The sequence below is a fragment of the Eubalaena glacialis genome, chromosome 5, assembly GCF_028564815.1.
Source record: "Eubalaena glacialis isolate mEubGla1 chromosome 5, mEubGla1.1.hap2.+ XY, whole genome shotgun sequence".
In the NCBI taxonomy this organism is placed as follows: domain Eukaryota; kingdom Metazoa; phylum Chordata; class Mammalia; order Artiodactyla; family Balaenidae; genus Eubalaena; species Eubalaena glacialis.
The window spans coordinates 110,397-129,299 of NC_083720.1; the positions used below are offsets into that span (position 1 = coordinate 110,397).

The window sequence follows — 18,903 nt, forward strand, 5'->3', positions numbered from 1 at the left end:
CAGGGAGCTCGTAGTCTGGGGGAGGGGTACTGAGCACCCACGGTGGGCTAGGCACTGTGCCGGCACTACGGACAGGGAGCTCGTAGTCTGGGGGAGGGGTACTGAGCACCCACGGTGGGCTAGGCACTGTGCCGGCACTACGGACAGGGAGCTCGTAGTCTGGGGGAGGGGTACTGAGCACCCACGGTGGGCTAGGCACTGTGCCGGCACTACGGACAGGGAGCTCGTAGTCTGGGGGAGGGGTACTGAGCACCCACGGTGGGCTCGGCACTGTGCCGGCACTACGGACAGGGAGCTCGTAGTCTGGGAGAGGGGTACTGGGCACCCACGGTGGGCTCGGCACTGTGCCGGCACTACGGACAGGGAGCTCGTAGTCTGGGGGAGGGGTACTGGGCACCCACGGTGGGCTAGGCACTGTGCCGGCACTACGGACAGGGAGCTCGTAGTCTGGGAGAGGGGTACTGGGCACCCACGGTGGGCTCGGCACTGTGCCGGCACTACGGACAGGGAGCTCGTAGTCTGGGAGAGGGGTACTGGGCACCCACGGTGGGCTCGGCACTGTGCCGGCACTACGGACAGGGAGCTCGTAGTCTGGGAGAGGGGTACTGGGCACCCACGGTGGGCTAGGCACTGTGCCGGCACTACGGACAGGGAGCTCGTAGTCTGGGAGAGGGGTACTGGGCACCCACGGTGGGCTAGGCACTGTGCCGGCACTACGGACAGGGAGCTCGTAGTCTGGGGGAGGGGTACTGGGCACCCACGGTGGGCTAGGCACTGTGCCGGCACTACGGACAGGGAGCTCGTAGTCTGGGAGAGGGGTACTGGGCACCCACGGTGGGCTCGGCACTGTGCCGGCACTACGGACAGGGAGCTCGTAGTCTGGGAGAGGGGTACTGAGCACCCACGGTGGGCTAGGCACTGTGCCGACACTACGGACAGGGAGCTCGTAGTCTGGGAGAGGGGTACTGAGCACCCACGGTGGGCTAGGCACTGTGCCGGCACTACGGACAGGGAGCTTGTAGTCTGGGAGAGGGGTACTGAGCACCCACGGTGGGCTAGGCACTGTGCCGGCACTACGGACAGGGAGCTCGTAGTCTGGGAGAGGGGTACTGAGCACCCACGGTGGGCTAGGCACTGTGCCGACACTACGGACAGGGAGCTCGTAGTCTGGGGGAGGGGTACTGAGCACCCACGGTGGGCTAGGCACTGTGCCGGCACTACGGACAGGGAGCTCGTAGTCTGGGAGAGGGGTACTGGGCACCCACGGTGGGCTAGGCACTGTGCCGGCACTACGGACAGGGAGCTCGTAGTCTGGGAGAGGGGTACTGGGCACCCACGGTGGGCTCGGCACTGTGCCGGCACTACGGACAGGGAGCTTGTAGTCTGGGGGGAAAAGAGACAGCTAAGCTGGCGTGCTTTTATTATAGGAATGTTAGAGTTATTTTTAACTAAAGTGCTGATGTTTCATTGCTCAGATGGGTATTTAAGGATCTCCTCCCTGGGAGGCCTGACACATCTTCAGATAGGAAGGGCCAGGGCGGCTGTGCATAGGAACTGCCTGCATGGGCTGCTCACATGGCTGACCTCAGTGCCAACAGTGAGTCTGAGCTCTTTCTTATTTTGTTTACTTGTTTGTTTGCTTTAAGAATAGTTATATTGTCTTCTCATCATGCTTATTTTTTGAGCGTTTTAGTTCATTCAGACTTGGTTAGCCATCGTCAGTGTCAATTTTGGGACATATCACCTCTTTAGTGGTCACCCCCACTTCCCCCCACCCAGTAGCACACCCACCCCCAGCCACTGGCAATCACTAATCTACCTGTCTCTACAGATTTGCCTCTTCTGGACATTCCATATAATAAATGTAGTGTATAAATGGTCTTTTAATAAATGGACCATGTAATAAATGGTCTGTGTGACCAACTTCTTTCACTAGGGTAATGTTTTCAAGGTTCATCCACATTGTAGCAGGTGTCAGGACTTCATTCCTTTCTATTGCTGAATAATATTCCATTGTACAGATGTACCACATATGTTCATCCATCCATCCATCAGTTGATGGATATTTGGGTTGTTTCTACTTTTTGGCTATTATGAATGATGCTGTTGATAACATTTATGAACAAGTTTCTGTGTGGACATGTATTTTCTTATGGTGCCATTTTCTTTCTCTAGTACAGCTTCGCTTCTCTTTACCTGTGCTGTTGTTGTCAGATACATTCCATTTCTATATGTTGTAGGCTGACAACATATATATATATATATATATATATATATATATATATATATATATATATATATATATATATATATATACAGACACATAGATGGTTTTATATATACATATATATGGTTTTATATAATTGCTTTGAAATTTAAGAGAAAAAAATATGTATGCTGTCTTTTGTAACTGTATAATTACTGATACTCTTTGTTTTTTTTAAACTGGATCCAGATTACCATCTGGAGTCACTAGCTTTCAGCCTGAAGAACTTCCTTTAGTATTTCTCGTAAGGCAGGTTTGCTAGCAGTGAATTGTCTTTTTTGCTTTTTTAGTTTGCGGATGTCTTCATTTCACCTTGAGTTTTTGAAAGGTAGTTTTGCTGGATGTAGGATTCTTGGTTGACTGGTCTTTTTCTTTCAGCTCTTTGCATATGCTGTCCTACTGCCTTCTGGCCTCTGTGGTTTCTGATGAGAAATCAACCATTAATCTAATTAGGTTCCCTTCTTTCCCTCTTTGTCTTTCAACATTTTTATTATATCTGTTAGTTTGTGTTTGTCCAACTTGGAGTTCATCGAGCTTCTTGGATGTGTTGATTTGATGTTTCCCATCAAATTTGGAAGATTTTTTGTCTGTTTCTCAGGTTGCATAATTTTTATCAGTCTGTCTATAAATTTGCTGATTCTTCTGCCAGTTGAAAATCTCCTATTGAGCCTTTACAGAGAATATTTCATTTTAGTTATTATATTTCTCAACTTCAGAGTTTCCATCTGGTTCTTTTTTATAATTCTTGTCCCTTTATTGATAATCTCTATTGGATGGCACACTGTCATCATACCTTCCTTTACTTCTTTATGCATAGTTTCCCTTAGTTCTTGGAACAAATTTACGATGGCTGCTTGGAAGACTTTGTCTATGAACTCTGACATCCGGGCCTTCCCAGGAACGTTCTGTTGCCTGCTTTTTTTTCTCTTTGAATCGTACTTTCCTGTTTCTTGGTATAATTGCTTTGAGTTTTTGATGAAAACTGAACATTAAATACTATATTGCAATAACTCTAACTACTGCTCCCCTCCCCTCCAAGGGCCTATTGTCATTGTTTGCGTGTTGATTTGCTGAGTACCTTGACTGGACTGCTCCAGGGAAGCCTTGACCCCCCACGTGTAAAGTCTGCTATCGTTTCTGTGAGGGCACCGTGCCCTGGGAGCCAGCGGAGCTCTGTGACGGTCACTTTCTGTGGCGGCTCTAAGCTGTTGCCTCTCTTGCTGCCACACCCACCCAGCTGTTGGCTCCCCTCATTGCAGGCTGATTGCTGTCTCATTTTTGACAATTTATAATCAATGTGCTCTGCAGTCTGGTCTCATCCTATTTGGGCCACTTTGCAGAAGTCATTTCGAGGCCTGTCTTTGAGTTTGTTCTGATGCCAGGGGAGCCCTTCTTAGCTCTCTTTTCTCCCTGACCCTCTCTGGTAAACTTCCAGCTGGCCTGCGGTTTAGCCTGTTGCTCTCATGAAGCTGCCAGCTTCCTCTTAGTTGCTTACCTCCAAAACCTTCATAGTTTTCAAGAGCATCCTTAGGCTTGAATTCCCCACGTTCTTTTTAAAGTAACGTCAGTTCTTGTTGATATGTCTCTAAGTCTCTTTTAATTTATAGGTCTCCACCCCCATCCTCTTTTATTGTGATTATCTGTTGAAGAACCTGGTTAGTTGTCCTGTGGAGTCTCTCTCTGCATTGTCTGCTAACATGTCCTTTGCTCATCCAGTAAATCCCACCTGACCTGGAGTCGTGAGCAGATTCAGATCCTGTTGGTTTGGTTGGTTTGGACCAGACTCTTGCTAGCAGGAAGCACAGAGTGCCCGACTTGTCTGCTATGTGGTGATATCAGTAGCCACTGATGACCACCTAGGGCCACTAATTCACTAGAGGTTACAAATAGTGATGTTTTAATTCTGTTAAGTCCTTTTTTTTTTTTTCATTAATTAGCCAAAATAATTCAGTAAAGAGAATCTTCCTCCATCTGCTTCTTGGTTACCCAGCATTAGCATTTATGTAAGAGAGAGGAGGTAAATGATGGCTTATTCTTCCCAATTGATTCCCAGTTTCAGATCAGTGAATTAGTTCACTATGAGTTCACTAGCATGCTTCAACTATGACCAATTCGTTTTTATTTTTATTTTGGGGACATTTTGAACTCATGGATTTAAGCTTATTTTATTTGTTTCAATTCACTATAGATACTATTTAATATTATTTACTATTCAGTTTGTCCCATCTTTGGGAACTGGGAGCATCTTCAGATGACCTCCTGAGTCCTTCTGACCTTATGGTCCCAGAGGCCTTAGTATCTCTGAGGGCTCTGTTGCTGTCTAGTCTGAGAAGGTGTCCCAGCCGCTTGTGCACAAGCCCTTCCCTGGACCTGGAATCAGCTGCTTCTCCAAGATGCCCTGGTTCCTTTCAGTGGAAAGGGGTCTTTGAGGACCACCGTCTCACAGCTAGCGGTGCTCTTGCATACTGGCTTACTCATTTCTGGACAAAGTGAGGAAATCTTTTTAAAATAAAATTGATCTTGAGTTCGTATTGATAACTTGCACTTCACTTCACTGCTGTAAAATTACCTCCTGAGATCTTTCACCTGTACCGTCTCCCTCCCGAGCTTAGAATCCTGGTTGTCAGTACCCTCGGATCTGACAGAGTATCCTGTGAGACCCTCAGTAGTCTCAGCACAAGACCAGCACCATCACTAATATCAGAGCAAAAGCACTTTAAGGTGGGGTTTTTGTTTTGGGTTTTGTTTTGTTTCAGATCAAAGCACCTAATGTAAGAAAATTCTAGAAGAAAACAGATAATAATGTTGGGTGGAAATGTTCTTCTAAGTGAACCCAGAAGCCATCAGTAAATGGTGGGTCAAGAAAAGATTAATACATTTCATCAAATTAAAAAGAAAAATTGTATACAACCAGAAATTGCCACAATCATAGTAAAACCTTTATAAACTCACACTAGAGTATCTAAGAGGCTTGCACCAGCACTGCCTCTCCTGGGTAGACTCTCCTGGTGACCCCTCAGCCCCCAAGACCTGCATTGTAGCTTCTGAGGTCTGTGGGCCAGATGCTCTCTTTACAGATGACAAAATTCTGAGTTTCTTGTCCAAAGCCTCCCACTGGATGGTGGCACAGCAGGGGCCTGAGCCCAGTGTCCTGACGTCACACCTGTTCTCCTGGCGGGAATTCGGAGGCTGGCCAGCCACTGCTGGGCCTTGGACTTGTTGGGAGGCGGCGTCTCGCTTGTCAGAGTTGGTTATGGAGCTCGGCCCAGCTGGAGCCAGCCTCGTCCTGCTCGCTCTCCCCGGTAGAGGCACCTGCTGCTGCTCGGGACGCGTGGAGAAGTCTGCATCAGCTTCCCTGTGGGGCCGCGTGGACGGCCTGACTGCAGCGGGGCAGGGCCGCCAGAGATCCACCCTCCCCCTTGTTCAGCCGGGTGACCGCTGACCTCACCAAAGTGAACATCTCTCGGCATCCACCCCACGCTCTGAAGCTCACGCGGTGTTGAGCTTCCTGCGTTAGTGCCTCTCCCGTGTATTGTGTGCTGCTTTTTAGGGAGGCACCAGGCTCCGCAAAGAATGAGCGTTCAGTGTTTTTACTGACGTGAAAAACAACGAGGTGGTTTCTGTCTGAATCTACACAGGACGGTTTGAAGAGATGGGTGGTTTGACTTACATTACTTGTAGAAGGTCAAATTCAAGAGTGACTGCCATCACACGTGTCCTAGAGCCTGTCACTTAAACTGTTTTCTTTCTTCTAGGTGACGTCAGGCATCCAAAGTATATTCAACAGACTGATTTGGCTGCAACACTATCAATAGGGCTTGGTCTGCCGATTCCAAGGAGCAGCATCGGCAGTCTTATATTCCCGGTTGTAGAAGGAAAACCAATGAGGGAACAACTGAGATTTTTACATTTAAATACAGTACAGCTTAGCAAGTTGTTGCAGGAGAATGTTCCGTCGTATAAAAAAGGTAAGCTAGTTAGTAGCTGCTAACATCTGTTATGCTGTGTGTGTGTTTCCATTGCGCCTGATGTCTTCCTGATGTTCCCGTGGTGTGCACTACAGCAGTCTTTGACTGTGTGTTCCTTTTTATTAGAACCCTGACTGTCACCATTAGCAACACCCACAGATGCAACCATGTAAGTCAAAATCTTTCATAAATGTATTTATTCAGCAAGTGCTGAATTTTTTTCACTAAGTTCCTGTTTGGCCGGGGGCTGTTGAAAGCACTAGAGACACAGCAGGAGGAGAGCTCTGCCCTCGTGGAGCTCATCATCCAGAGCGGGAGAGAGAGAAGAGCAACAGCAGATGTCAGATAGTGATGGGCGCCTTAGGAAAAGGCTCAACCAGGGAAGGGTGGGGATGCAGGTGGGCGAGGGCCACTGGGGCAGGTTGGCCTGGGAGGGAGCCTTGTGGCAGACGCAGAGTCTTGTGGTGGGGATGTGCCTGCGCAGTCGAGGAGTGACCAGGGGCCCGAGTGGCTGGAACTGGCGGAAGGCAGAAGGAGATGAGGTCTGAGGGGTGAGGGCCTTTTGGACGTTGAAGGGGTTCTCACTCCCATTCTGAGTAAATGGGGAGCTCCTGCAGGGTGTTGTGCAGAGCTGGAACCTTCCACTTGCGTTTTCAGAGGCGCCCGTGTGGAGGGCTCTGTGTTGTGCTGCCGCAGAGCCAGGAGGCTGCTGTGCTACTTCAGTGCAAGGGGAGGGAGCGAGGGCCCAGGCAGTGGGATCTGGGACAAATGGTTGGTTCTGGATCTGTTTTGAAGGTAGCGCAAGCAGGATTGGCTGATGCACTGGATGTGAGGTGAAGCGATCCAGCGACATAAGGAACAACTTGGGGTTTGCAGCTGAACAGTGAAAGGATGCAGTGACCATCACTGAGGTGGGGAAGGCTGTGGGAAGAGCGGGCTTGCAAGGCAGGTGCTTGTGTGTATGCTGGGGGGCCGGGGCGGGATCGGTGTCCACGAAGCCAAGTAAAGAAAGAATTTCAAGAAGGAGAGAGTGAGCAGATGTGTTGAATGGGGTTCAAGGTAAAATAAAATGAGGAATTGAGGGGACTTCCCTGGTGGTCCAGTGGTTAAGACTCCACACCTCCACTGCAAGGGGCGCGGGTTCGATCCCTGGTCCGGGAGCTAAGATCCCGCAAGCCATGCGGCGTGGCCAAAAATAAAATGAGGAACTGAGAACTGTCCACTCGTATGGCAGGTGAGGTCTCAGCAACTTTGCTGACAGAGCGGTTCACATGGAGACAGCCTGGCTGGCGTGGGTGCAGGTGAGGACCAGGGACAGGGCAACGGGCTGGCATCTGAGGTGGATGGGGCCCAAGCGGGGTGTGTCCTTAGTTTTAAGCTGCAAGAAACTGGAGGGTGTTTATATCTTGGTAGGACAGCTCCCCAGGACCATACTTTCAATCAGTTTACTCTGACCCATCCAGGGACGTCAAGGCTAATGTTTGACGCTGGGGCTGGGGCTTGTTGGGAAATGCAGAGGAGGTCACCTCCCAGTTTGAGGCAACATTTGATGGGATGTTGGCAGGTTTTCCTACTTGAAGTGGTGGGGTACTGCCCAGTGGAGTGAATGCCTGTGAGTTTGTGGTGACATGTAAACTGACCTTGAGTTGGTTGTGGAAGACACACCCTGCCAGCAGGGAGTGGTTGGGAACCAGGTGTCCTGAATGGCAGGAGGGCATGGGGAGCACCAGCTCTTAGATCGTGAGACAGCCCGGCCAGCAACTCTGTCAAAGGTGAGGCCCAACCACCGTGCATGTTTCAGTGCAGACCAGAGGCAAATAACTTATGAGTTTGGTAGCTTTTGCAAATCTGTTGTTGTTGGTAGCATGTGTCCTTTCTCCTATACCGACAACTAATAAAAACGAAACCCAAAAAACGGTGGGGTCGTTTGCTTATTTCAGGGATAGCAGGGTAGGGAGGATTGAGCACTGCAGTGGCTGTGGCCGTAATGAGCCTGTGAAATGAACAGAGGCCAGTCCCCGGAACGAGAAAGCACCCCCAGGGCCTCACACCCCCATCCAGGATGCCCGTCGTCTGTACCATCAGTGACAGTGTTTCCTGAAGCAAAGCTGGGTACATGTCTGACAGGGAAATAGATGTCAAGGCCTGCCATGATATCCACCCCAGTCTGATGCAACTCGCTCGTCTGACCATGTTTTGGTCGTAGTGGGGGCTGTTATCACCTTTGGACCTTTGCGTGTGCTATTCCTGCTCATTGGATGCTGTTCTACCTGTTCTACTGGTTAGTTCCTGGGCATCCTTTACATTTTAGCTTCACGGTCAGACCTCCCTTGTCCCCCACGCTCAACCCCATTCTTAAGTCAGTTCCCTTTCCGTTACCAGGGGTCTCTCACTATTCCGTCTACTTCCCCTCCATAGTATTTTTCACTATTTGTAGTTTCACGCATGCGTGACAACCCTGCTGGATCACAGACCCACACTGGCAGGACCTATCCTGATGCATCTAGCATGTAGTCAGTGTTCAGCCCATTTTTGTTTGGACGCATGCACAGGTGCCCCCCATGTCTCTGGCACTCTAGGCGGTGGGGTGCAGACACAGGTGCCCCCATGTCTTTGACTTTGGGGTGGTGGAATGTAGCAAGTACGGGTACCAGCTTGGATCCAGACTTAGACCCCAGCTCTCACCTGCCCGCCCATGAGCAGGTGTCTGAGTTGCCTCCTCTCTGAAATGGGCATTTAACCTTTCGGGTCCCATAGATCACGGGGAGAGGACCTGAGTGAGGGGCTTAGGGTCGTGCCTGCCACCAGCACTTGGTACAGGTCAGCTGGCTCCAGCAGCAATGGTGGGGCTGCAGGCATCGGGGCCCACGCTCAGGGGTTGTGCAGTGAGGATGCCGGGCTATGATCAGGGAAGGCGGGGTGGGTGCACTGCTGGTGGGCTGGACCAAGGCCCCTGAAAGGCATGGCCCAGACCGCCTTGGAACAGCTCTGCTTGAAGTTGAAAGAGCATGTTAAGTACCAGGGAGTCTCGGAAAAGAAGTTCTTGCTCTGCCGACCAGTCGAGTTACAGGTGAGTCTGGTCCAGCCCTGACAGGAAGGAAGGCAAGCTCCCTGGCCTTGGGCAGCACGCCACTGTCATCCCTAGTGGGGAGCCAGCTGCAGCCGGGGCTGGGCTCCATCCACGAGCCATCACGCAGCCCTGGCTTTATGTCGGCCGTGGATCATTCAGCCGGTGTGGTGCATGGGAGACATAGCGTTGTGGTAGGAGGGCTGGGAGACTGCCATCCCTTCCCAAAGAGGACGGGTGAAGAAGGGAAGCAGGTGAAAGAGGGGCGCTGACGGTGAAAGGCAGGAGGGGCCAGCCTGCCTTGGGGAAGGGGCCGCGGTGCAGCAGGCCTCAGGCCACTGCCTGCCCCGTCCTCACACAGAGCGTGAGGGTCGGAAAGATTTTGTAGAACTGAGGGCCTTCTCATGCAGTGCATTTCTGGGATGTTTTAATATTGCATCTTGAGGAAGAAGAGTGGAGAGAGAGAAGGGGGAGGAGGAGGCAAGCGGGAGGCAGAGAAGGAGGGGCCGAGCGGCGGGCAGACGCTGCTGTCCGTGGTGTGCACCGAGGGCTGGCGGGCAGGAAGGACGGCAGAGGACGGGCTGGCTTCATCCGCTCTTGGGGTTTTACTGAGGGTGTTGGCGGCCACCCCCACCCCCAGAATTTATCTTGGTTAGGTGTCAGGCTCTACCATGTGCCATGAATAACTGAGGACTCTGAGATTACACATGCGCGTGCATGTCGGTGATATGTGTGTGTTGCCTTTTCTTCTTGTCAGAGCCTGGATTTGAGCAGTTTAAAGTGTCAGAAAGGTTGCACGGGAACTGGATCAGACTGTACTTGGAGGAAAATAACTCAGAAGTCCTTTTCAACCTGGGAAGCAAGGTTCGCAGGCAGTACTTGGACGCGCTGAGGACCCTGAGCCTGTCCCTGAGCAGGCAAGCAGCCCAGTATGACGTCTACTCCATGGCGGCGGGGACCGTCCTGGTCCTGGAGGTACGGGTGCCTGTGCAGTGTTGCAGCTCAGCTGTTAAACTGAGCAGATAGCTCAGCCAGGATTTGGGGGTTTAAAGGATGTAGAGTATCAGTGTTTCTACAAAAGAGAAAGCGGAGTCCCCTGTCTGTCAAAGTCGCAGACACCACCGCTGTTTCCTGTTGCAGGTTGTCGCCCTGCTCCTGCTCTGCGTCCCGCAAGCGCTGAGTGGCGAGGCTGAGCTGGACGTCCCTCTGCTGTCGCCCGTGTCCTCTCTGCTCTTCTACCTGCTGCTCCTGGCTCTCGCCGCGCTCCACGTCGTCGTGTGCACCTCCTCTGACAGCTCGTGCTATCTGTGCAGCCTCCCGTGGCTGACGGCAGGCGGAGTGATGGTGCTGATCTCCACACTGCTCTGTGCAGTCGTATCTGCTCTCACCGGGATGTTTGCCGCTGGAAAGCGTCTGAGTAAGGTAAGGCTGGCTTTCCAGATAGGCTGTTCTTGTTACTCCAGCTGATGAGACATGGGTTAAACCCCCGGTGTGTACCAGGCGTGGTGCTGATGGGAGCTGAGGAAAGCGCCCACCCTTCGTAGGAGCCAACAGGACGTGCTCACAGTGGCTGGTCTCCCGGGTCCCTGAGCATCCCGACTTGACACGCTCAGACCTGTGCTATCAGGTCTCGTGCCTTCCTTCTCAGTTGGAAAGACAGGGTCCCTGGGACCATAACCAGGGGACTGTCCAGAGCGGCTGGCACAGAAGGACAGGCAGCTGGCTGACGGGGGGTCAGGAGGGGACTCAGACCCCGTCCTCATCCTGCCTCATGAGATGCAGTTTCCTGTTCTAGACTGATGTTTCCCTTTAGAATTCTTGCAGCCTTTGGCCTCTGACACCTTCATTCATCAGCTGCTTGTGGCGGCAGGGTGGCGAGAGAGAGGCGGGCAGTCCCAGTTGGTCCACAGTGCCCAGAGCCCGAGGGACCGAGTGCAGTGACTCCAGGCCCCCAGTGCAGCTCCTCGTCCCAAGGCCACAGACGCCCCACCACCACCACCACCTGTGTGTTGTCGTTTACCACACACATCTCTCCCCGCTGGAGCATGGGCTTCCCCAGAGCAGTCTGATTCTCCAGGGCCTGACCAGGCTCACAGTATCAAGCTTTATCATGTACTAGCTGCACACAGTTAATAGAACAAATATCGAGTAGTATTGAATGACGGCCATTGAGTCCTCATTTTACTTTAAATGCTTTAAATTAGTGTATTTAAGGGCTAGTACTGTGATGCCAACCGTTGTAATGGAAACTCTCTGGATTTCTGGAAAGTTCTTGGAGAACTTAGATGTCTGGTTTGGTGGAATATACCCTTGGGGCTCTTTGGTTTCGAGTAGCAGGCAGGGGCTCAGAGGCGAGGACAGGGTGCAAGGAGGGCCAGGCTTGGGGCTGGTGGGCGAGCGCTCCAGGCTCTGGCACCGCCGAGACGGTTTGGGTCCAGACATCTCCAGTCTCCTTGTCACTCAGCTTAGAACCTGCAGTCCCGGGGAGGACCACCCTGCTGCTTCCACGTCCTCCTGGCGGTGCTCGGGGGGACGGGGAGGGGTGGGTGCCGGGCGTGAGGAGCAGCGGGCTGTGTTCCGTGAGCAAAAGCTGGAAGCTCCTGCAGCAAGAAGACGTCCTGTTCAGACTTTTCCCTTACAAAATACATTTTCCTTTTTACAGAATCCGCCTCCATCCAACTCAAGGTGGTCAGAGTTAGATCTTCTCGTCTTGTCGGGGACCGTGGGCCACGTGTTGAGTCTGGGCGCAAGCAGCTTCATCGAAGAGGAGCACCAGACATGGTACTTCCTCGTCAACACGCTGTGTCTAGCTCTGTGCCACGAAATCTACAGAAACTGCTTTGTGGGAGACGACTGTGCGCCTCAGCATTGCCCGCACGCGGGAGAGGAGTTTGACAGGGTCGCAGCGGCCCCACAGGGCAAGGGCACTGGCCCTGACGTGTGGGAGCTCGACAGAGCGTCCAAGCACCCCTCTCCCCTGGAAGCGCTCAGAGGCCCTGAAAGGTGGATGGTGCTGGCGAGCCCATGGGTGATTCTGACCTGCTGCCGGCTGCTTCGGTCACTGAACCAGACGGGTGTGCAGTGGGCCCACCGGCCTGACCTGGGACACTGGCTCACCAGGTGAGAGCATAAGCCGTGGCCTCGGGCCAGACCCTCCATAGGCCTGTTTTTCATATTCAGGATAGAAATGGTATTTGAGATCTGAAGAAATAGAAAACTAACCCATGATTTGACATTGAGAGGTGAATTTATTTGAGGCTAGCTTGATAGTTTGGTTTTTTATTGCCGAATCACTGTAAGTGTTCATGTTTGAGAACCTGTGAATTTTAAAATGATCGCTGCAGCAGGATGTAGTTTGTCACTCGCTGCCCTGTCCCCGATGGTGCGAGGCTGGGGTGACAGGCTGGCAGGGCATGTGTCCAGGAGCCCTTGGGAGAGTGGCTTTGCCTTCTGTGCTTCCGCCCTTCTCTGTCCTCCTTCCTCTCTCCCCGCCCCCAGGAAGGGCAGCTGCGTTGGTTGGAGCCTGTAGGTGAGTCTTGAGCCCCCTCTGAGGCCTCTCACGAGTGGCCGGGAAATGTAGTAGAAAGTATAGCAGATACAGAGGATTGAAGTACAGAGAAGAAACTAGGACAGAAAAGACCAGCATTTGGCTATATCATAAGTTTTACTCTCTGTCAGTGAAGGTTTAGAAAACTAAAGTACGGGAACAGTGAAATGAAAAAGTATTTCCGAGAGTGACAAGGGTCACTGTCGGATCGCTGGGAAGAGCTTCTGTAAGAATTGTCAGCAGGAAGCAGGACTCAGGAAGGTGGTAGACACGTTCCTAAAGGAGGAAGTGCCAAAGGAAAGAACAGGAAGTGCTCACTCCTGCTCGTGATTCGGGAACTTCAGTTAGATAACAATGTGCGGTTTTGTACCTGATGAGGGAGGCGTCAAAAACCCAGGCTTGGCGAGCACCGGAGGGTCCTGGGACCACACACTGGCACGGTCCTTTTGGAAGATACCTGGAATTATACATCAGAGGCCGTAAGATCGTTTATTCCTCTGGCCAAATAATCCTCATGATAAATTTCTCCCAAGTGTTAACGATACTAGCAAACGTTCGGCAACCATAGTAATCACAGGTAGCGTTTTTCAGGTTCCTGCTGTGTGCCCACTCATTTCATTTTCACAACAACCCTGAAGAGAGGGCGCTGGCCTGTCCGCGCTTGGGGTGTGAAAGCAGAGGGGAGCTGAGGCAGCAGCAGGCGGAGCCAGAGCACGTGAGGATGAGAGCATGCTGGGGCAGCACAACGACCTCACTTCTTATTTTCCTGGGAAGTTGCAGCACTGCAGGAGGATTTGCTGATTTCCACCCACAGATGCGCTAACATGCGTGCAGGGATGCCCCCACCACCCCTGGCCCACTCTCCAGGGTGCAGCTGTGCCCGCTCCTGGGTCTAGACCCTCCTCCAGCACTCTGGACCCCCACCCCTTTCCATCAAGGGTGCTCCCCTCCTGCAGCACGATTCTCCCTGTCAGTTTGTAAAGAGGCTGCAGTTTCGGTGATTCCTCCTCCAGGGCAGAGCCTTCGAGAGACGCCCAAAGTCGCCATCTCTAAGCTCCATTTTCCATGTGTGACAATTAACAATCCAGGATCTGCATGGAACATGCAGCTTACAGAGCAACAACAGAGGCCCCAGTGTGGCCCCCATCACCGTCTGCCATCCCCGGGACCCATGCCCCGACACTGGCCTCCTTTCCTCCGCATCTTTCCAAGTTAGTTTTTCCGTGTGGCATATACATACCTTGGCTTAACAGCTATTGAGTATTTGGGCTTTGTGAGCATGAGCTGCAGTGAAGAGAACAGGAAAGAGCCCTGCCTCCCCAGGGCGCAGCTCAGCGAGGTAGCAGGGAGTGGTGGGCGAGGGCCAGGCAGAGAGCGGGCCTGTGACAGCTCTGTGCCCAGCCTCTTCCCTAAGTCTCCCCACCTGGGAGGGGGCAGACACTCCTGAGTGAGTCTGTCTGCACTGACGAGTGAATGGAAGAGGATGGTGCCAGGATGTGTGCGTCTCCCGTGAGCGGGCGCACGCTGGTAAATATGGAGTTTGCACACAACCTCTTCACCTGTGGTTGGGGAAAATGAGGCTGCCCCAGAAAGGGGGCACCAGGGGAGCCAGTGGATAGTGTTAAATATATCACTGCCCTGGCCAGTGCAGAGCTGATGGTAGGTACCAATTGTGAATGAGCAATGAGAGATTGGGTTAACGGCCCTTTATTTGTTCCACTTGAAGAACCTCTGTTTGAATTTAAAAAACCAAAAATTTTCTTTTTTGCTTTTCAGGAAAATGAGCTCTTTTTAGTACAGTTCTTAGAAAGCCACTTGGTGTAGATCCATAATATCACTAGTTATCCTTGGTAGTAATTTTTGGCATTTTACATTTCATTTCAGCTCTGATCATAAGGCTGAACTCTCTGTTCTGGCCACAGTTTCCCTCATCATGATTTTTGTGTTGGTTCAGAAGAGGTGCTCCCTGGCATCAAAAGTGGCCATGGCGTTTGGCCTGCTGGGCATCTATTGCTACAGGGTGGCCGTTGGAAATCTGCTGTTCCCATGGCAACAAAACAACAAAGACATTTCAAAGTAAGTGTACTGGCAGACACGAGCATTTGTTTTTAGATCTGTTCTAATGTTTTATGTACTAAAAAATGCCATGCAATCTTGAGAACATTGGAGTTTGGTCTTTGTGAATTGTGATTTTGTCAACAGTTACTGACAATGCCTCAGTGAACCAAGTCTGTTAGCCTCTTTTTTTGATAGGAGAGAGACAAATAACCTGGAAGCAAGGTCACTAAGATTTATTTTTTTTTAGTAAGGGATTCTTTAAAAATAAAGAATTTAAAGGATTCAGTTTTGCTCCATCATCAAGAAGTAACTAGTAATGACGATAATAACGAGTGGATGCTTCGTAGCAGTTGGGGGGCGAAGCATGCCAGAAAACCAAACTTTCCCATAACTTACGTGAGCTCCTGGAGCGGGGGTTCATGGTGATTGAATCGTCAATACCACTTTTTGCATGTCAAAGTGGCAGCTTTTTTGTTTTTAATGGTGATGTGGGTTGGGGTGGGCAGAGCCTGTTCTGGAGGGCTGTTCGTAAAACGTGTTAAGAACCTAGACTTTGTCCAACCCTCTGACTTGGGTGTCCTCTTATAGAATTTATCTCAAAAATACAACCAGAGGTGAGGTGAGAGACTGGGATATGGGCATGCTCTCTGAAGCATTACTTTACAGTTGCACAGAGTAAAAAACAAGGTAGTTGGCCAACAGTAGTGGATAAGCCTCGGAGTTATGGTTTCAGGTCTTACATTTAAGTCTTTAATCCATTTTGAATTTATTTTTGTGCATGATGTAAGAGAGTTGTCCCGTTTGATTCTTTTAAACGTAGCTATGTAGTTTTCCCAACACCACTCATTGAAGAGGCTGTCTTTCCCCCATTGTATATTGTTGCCTCCTTTGTTGTAGATGAGTTGCCCATATAAGTGTAGGTTCACCTGGGCTCTCTATTCTGTTCCATTGATCTATGTGTGTGTGTTTGTGCATTACCATACTGTTTTGATTACTGTAGCTGTGTAGTATAGTTTAAAGTTAGGGCATGTGATACCTCCATCTTTGTTCTTCTTTCTCAAGATTGTTTTGGCTATTTGGGGTCTTTTGTGTTTCCCTACAAATTTTAGAATTCTTTGTTCTAGTTCTGTGAAAAACACCATTGGTATTTTCATAGGGATTACATTGAATCTGTAGATTGCTTTGAGTAGTATGGTCATTTTAACAATATTAATTATTCCAATCCAAGAACATGGTATATCTTTCCGTCAGTTTGTGTTGCCTTCAGTTTCTTTCATCAGTGTCTTATAGTTTTCCAAATACAGGTCTTTTACCTCCTTAGTTAGATTTATTTCTAGGTATTTTATTCTTTTGATGCAGTTGTCAGTGGGATTGTTTTCTTAATTTCTCTTTATGATACTTTGTTGTTATATAGAAATGCAACGGATTTCTGTTTATTAATTTTGTACCCTGCAACTTTACTGAATTCATTGATGAGCTCTAGTAGTTTTTTGGTATTGTCTTTAGGATTTTCTATGTATAGTATCATGGCATCTGCAAACAGTGACAGTTTTATTTCTTCCTTTCCAATTTGGATGTCTTTTATTTCTTTCTCTTATCTGACTGCTGTGGCTAGGACTTCCAATACTATATTGAATAAAAGTGGCGAGAGTGGGCATCCTTGTCTTGTTCTTGATCTAGGTCTTTTCACCACTGAGTATGATGTCAGCTGTGGGCTTATCGTATGTGACCTTTATTATGTTGAGGTATGTTCCCTCTATACCCACTTTCTAGAGAGTTTTTTTTTTTTTATCATAAATGGATGTTGAATTTTGTGAACTGCTTTTTCTACATCTATTGAGATGATCATATGGTTTTTATTCTTCAATTTGTTAATGTTGTGTATCACTTTGATTGATTTATGGATATTGAACCATCTTTGCATCCTTGGAATAAATCCTACTTCATCATGGTGTATGATCCATTTAATGTTTTGTTGAATTCGGTTTGCTAATATTTTGTTGAGGATTTGTTATCTGTGTTCATCAGTGATATTGGCCTATAATTTTTTTGTGTGCAATATCTCTGTCTGGTTTTGGTATCAGGGTGATGCTGGCCTCATAGTATGAGTTTGGAAGCATTCCTTCCTCTGTAATTTTTTGGAATAGTTTGAGAAGGATAGGTATTAAGTCTTCTCTAGATGTCTGGTATTGCTTTCCTAATCAGAGAAAGAAAAGCAAGTGTTATCCTCTCTAAAAAGGTCTCAAGGTGAATTTTGAGGGCTATGGCCCGGTTGTTTGGGTGGCTGAGGGGCACAAGGGCCACACCTGGAAACAAGACCTGTCAACTGGTGTGGGACGTCAAGGTGATGCCAAGGGCCTGGCTGAGGTGACGGCAGAGTGGCAGGCCTTCATCTGAGGCAGGGAGGTCAGGTGGGGAGGGCATGGTGGGGAGACATCTTGAAGACTGTTCACTTCAAAGTCTGAGACTCTGGGCAGATGTCAAGGCTGGATGTCACATGTGAGGGCGTCCAATCCAGGGGTGTTTGTTTAAATCTCAAAGTGCAATACATGAATAAATTCCTCTTTCCTCTCGGATGCACCTGATTTCAGCATCACTCACCTCAAGACTTCGATGACTTCATTACCTTTCATGGATACAACAGCATGTACCTTGTTGGTGCCCAAACTATAGGCCAGTGCACCCTTTCATTAACCGGCACTGCTTGGTTCACATCCGTCCCGTAGAATGCTTCCATCCTCCACCCCCATCTGTCCTGATTCTAGACCCCTCTTGGTTCTAGATCTGCCCCAATTCTAAAGCTGCCCTAATTCTAGGTCTCCCTGAAAGCTGCTTCTCTCCTTTCAATCCCCGCAGGTGCTGCTGTCTATCGGTATTCTAGAATCCTCTACATTTAACTCTTGACTTTCTTCTCCACTCTGAAGCCCAGACCTGGCTGGAGCAGAAAGCCAATTTTCAGTGGTTCTGGATGTGCAGGCACAGCTTACTGGTTAGGGCAAGAGGTGGATCCATTAAAGGCATCCGGTGGTGCTCTCCCTCCTGTTCACAGTCAGTCTGCCCTGGCATCCTCCTTGATACAGAACCCAGCCCCTTTCTTCTTGGAAACTTCTATGATTACTTGGGCCTTTGCTCATTTCTCCCTCTTTGACCCTGTGGGTCCGTCATCAGCACTCAGCTTAGCACACACCTTGGCTGTGGTTGCATCTGACCCCAGCTCCTCCACCAGGATGTGGCCCCGTGGCGGGCCTCATATCAGTCTCTGGTGTCTCCATGTTGCCAGTAGATAGTGCTCCACTGTTTAAATTAAACTGATCATCCTAAAAAAAAAAAGCATTTTTAAAAAACGCAGAAACTGGGCTTCCCTGGTGGTGCAGTGGTTGAGAATCCACCTGCCAATGCAGGGGACACGGGTTCGATCCCTGGTCCGGGAAGATCCCACATGCCGCCGAGCAACTAAGCCTGTGCGCCACAACTACTGAGCCTGCGCTCTAGAACCCGCAAGCCACAACTACTGAGCCTGTGTGCCACAACTACTAAAGCCTGCGTGCCTAGAGCTGTGCTCTGCAACAAGAGAAGCCACCGCAATGAGAAGCCCGCGCACCGCAACAAAGAGTAGCCCCCGATCACTGCAACTAGAGGAAGCCCCGCATGCAGCAACGAAGACCCAACGCAGCCAAAAATAAATAATAAATAAGATAAATAAATTTATTTTTAAAAAATGCATAAACCTTTTCCTAAGAAAATCTGATATAGGAAAATTCAGTTTTCAACACAGATACATTCTTTTTTTTTTTTAATTTGTTTATTTATTTATTTTTGGCTGCATTGGGTCTTCATTGCTGTGTGCAGCTTTCTCTAGTTGAGGTGAGCAGGGACCACTCTTTGTTGCGGTGCGCGGGCTTCTCATTGCGGTGGCTTCTCTTGTTGCGGAGCATGGGCTCTAGGCGCGTGGGCTTCAGTAGTTGTGGCTCGCGGTCTCTAGAGCACAGGCTCAGTA

At 49.8% G+C, this 18,903-nt stretch overlaps 1 protein-coding gene across 1 annotated transcript in view; it reads left to right on the plus strand.

Moving 5' to 3' along the window:
* Positions 1 to 18,903, plus strand: part of PIGG (phosphatidylinositol glycan anchor biosynthesis class G (EMM blood group)) — a 42,976-nt gene that overhangs the window by 15,247 nt on the left and 8,826 nt on the right. The window contains exons 7-11 of the mRNA XM_061191049.1: positions 6,022 to 6,234; positions 10,059 to 10,276; positions 10,442 to 10,723; positions 11,964 to 12,421; positions 14,733 to 14,924. Coding sequence (XP_061047032.1) covers positions 6,022 to 6,234; positions 10,059 to 10,276; positions 10,442 to 10,723; positions 11,964 to 12,421; positions 14,733 to 14,924 — 1,363 coding nt within the window. The remainder of the gene's footprint in view (positions 1 to 6,021; positions 6,235 to 10,058; positions 10,277 to 10,441; positions 10,724 to 11,963; positions 12,422 to 14,732; positions 14,925 to 18,903) is intronic.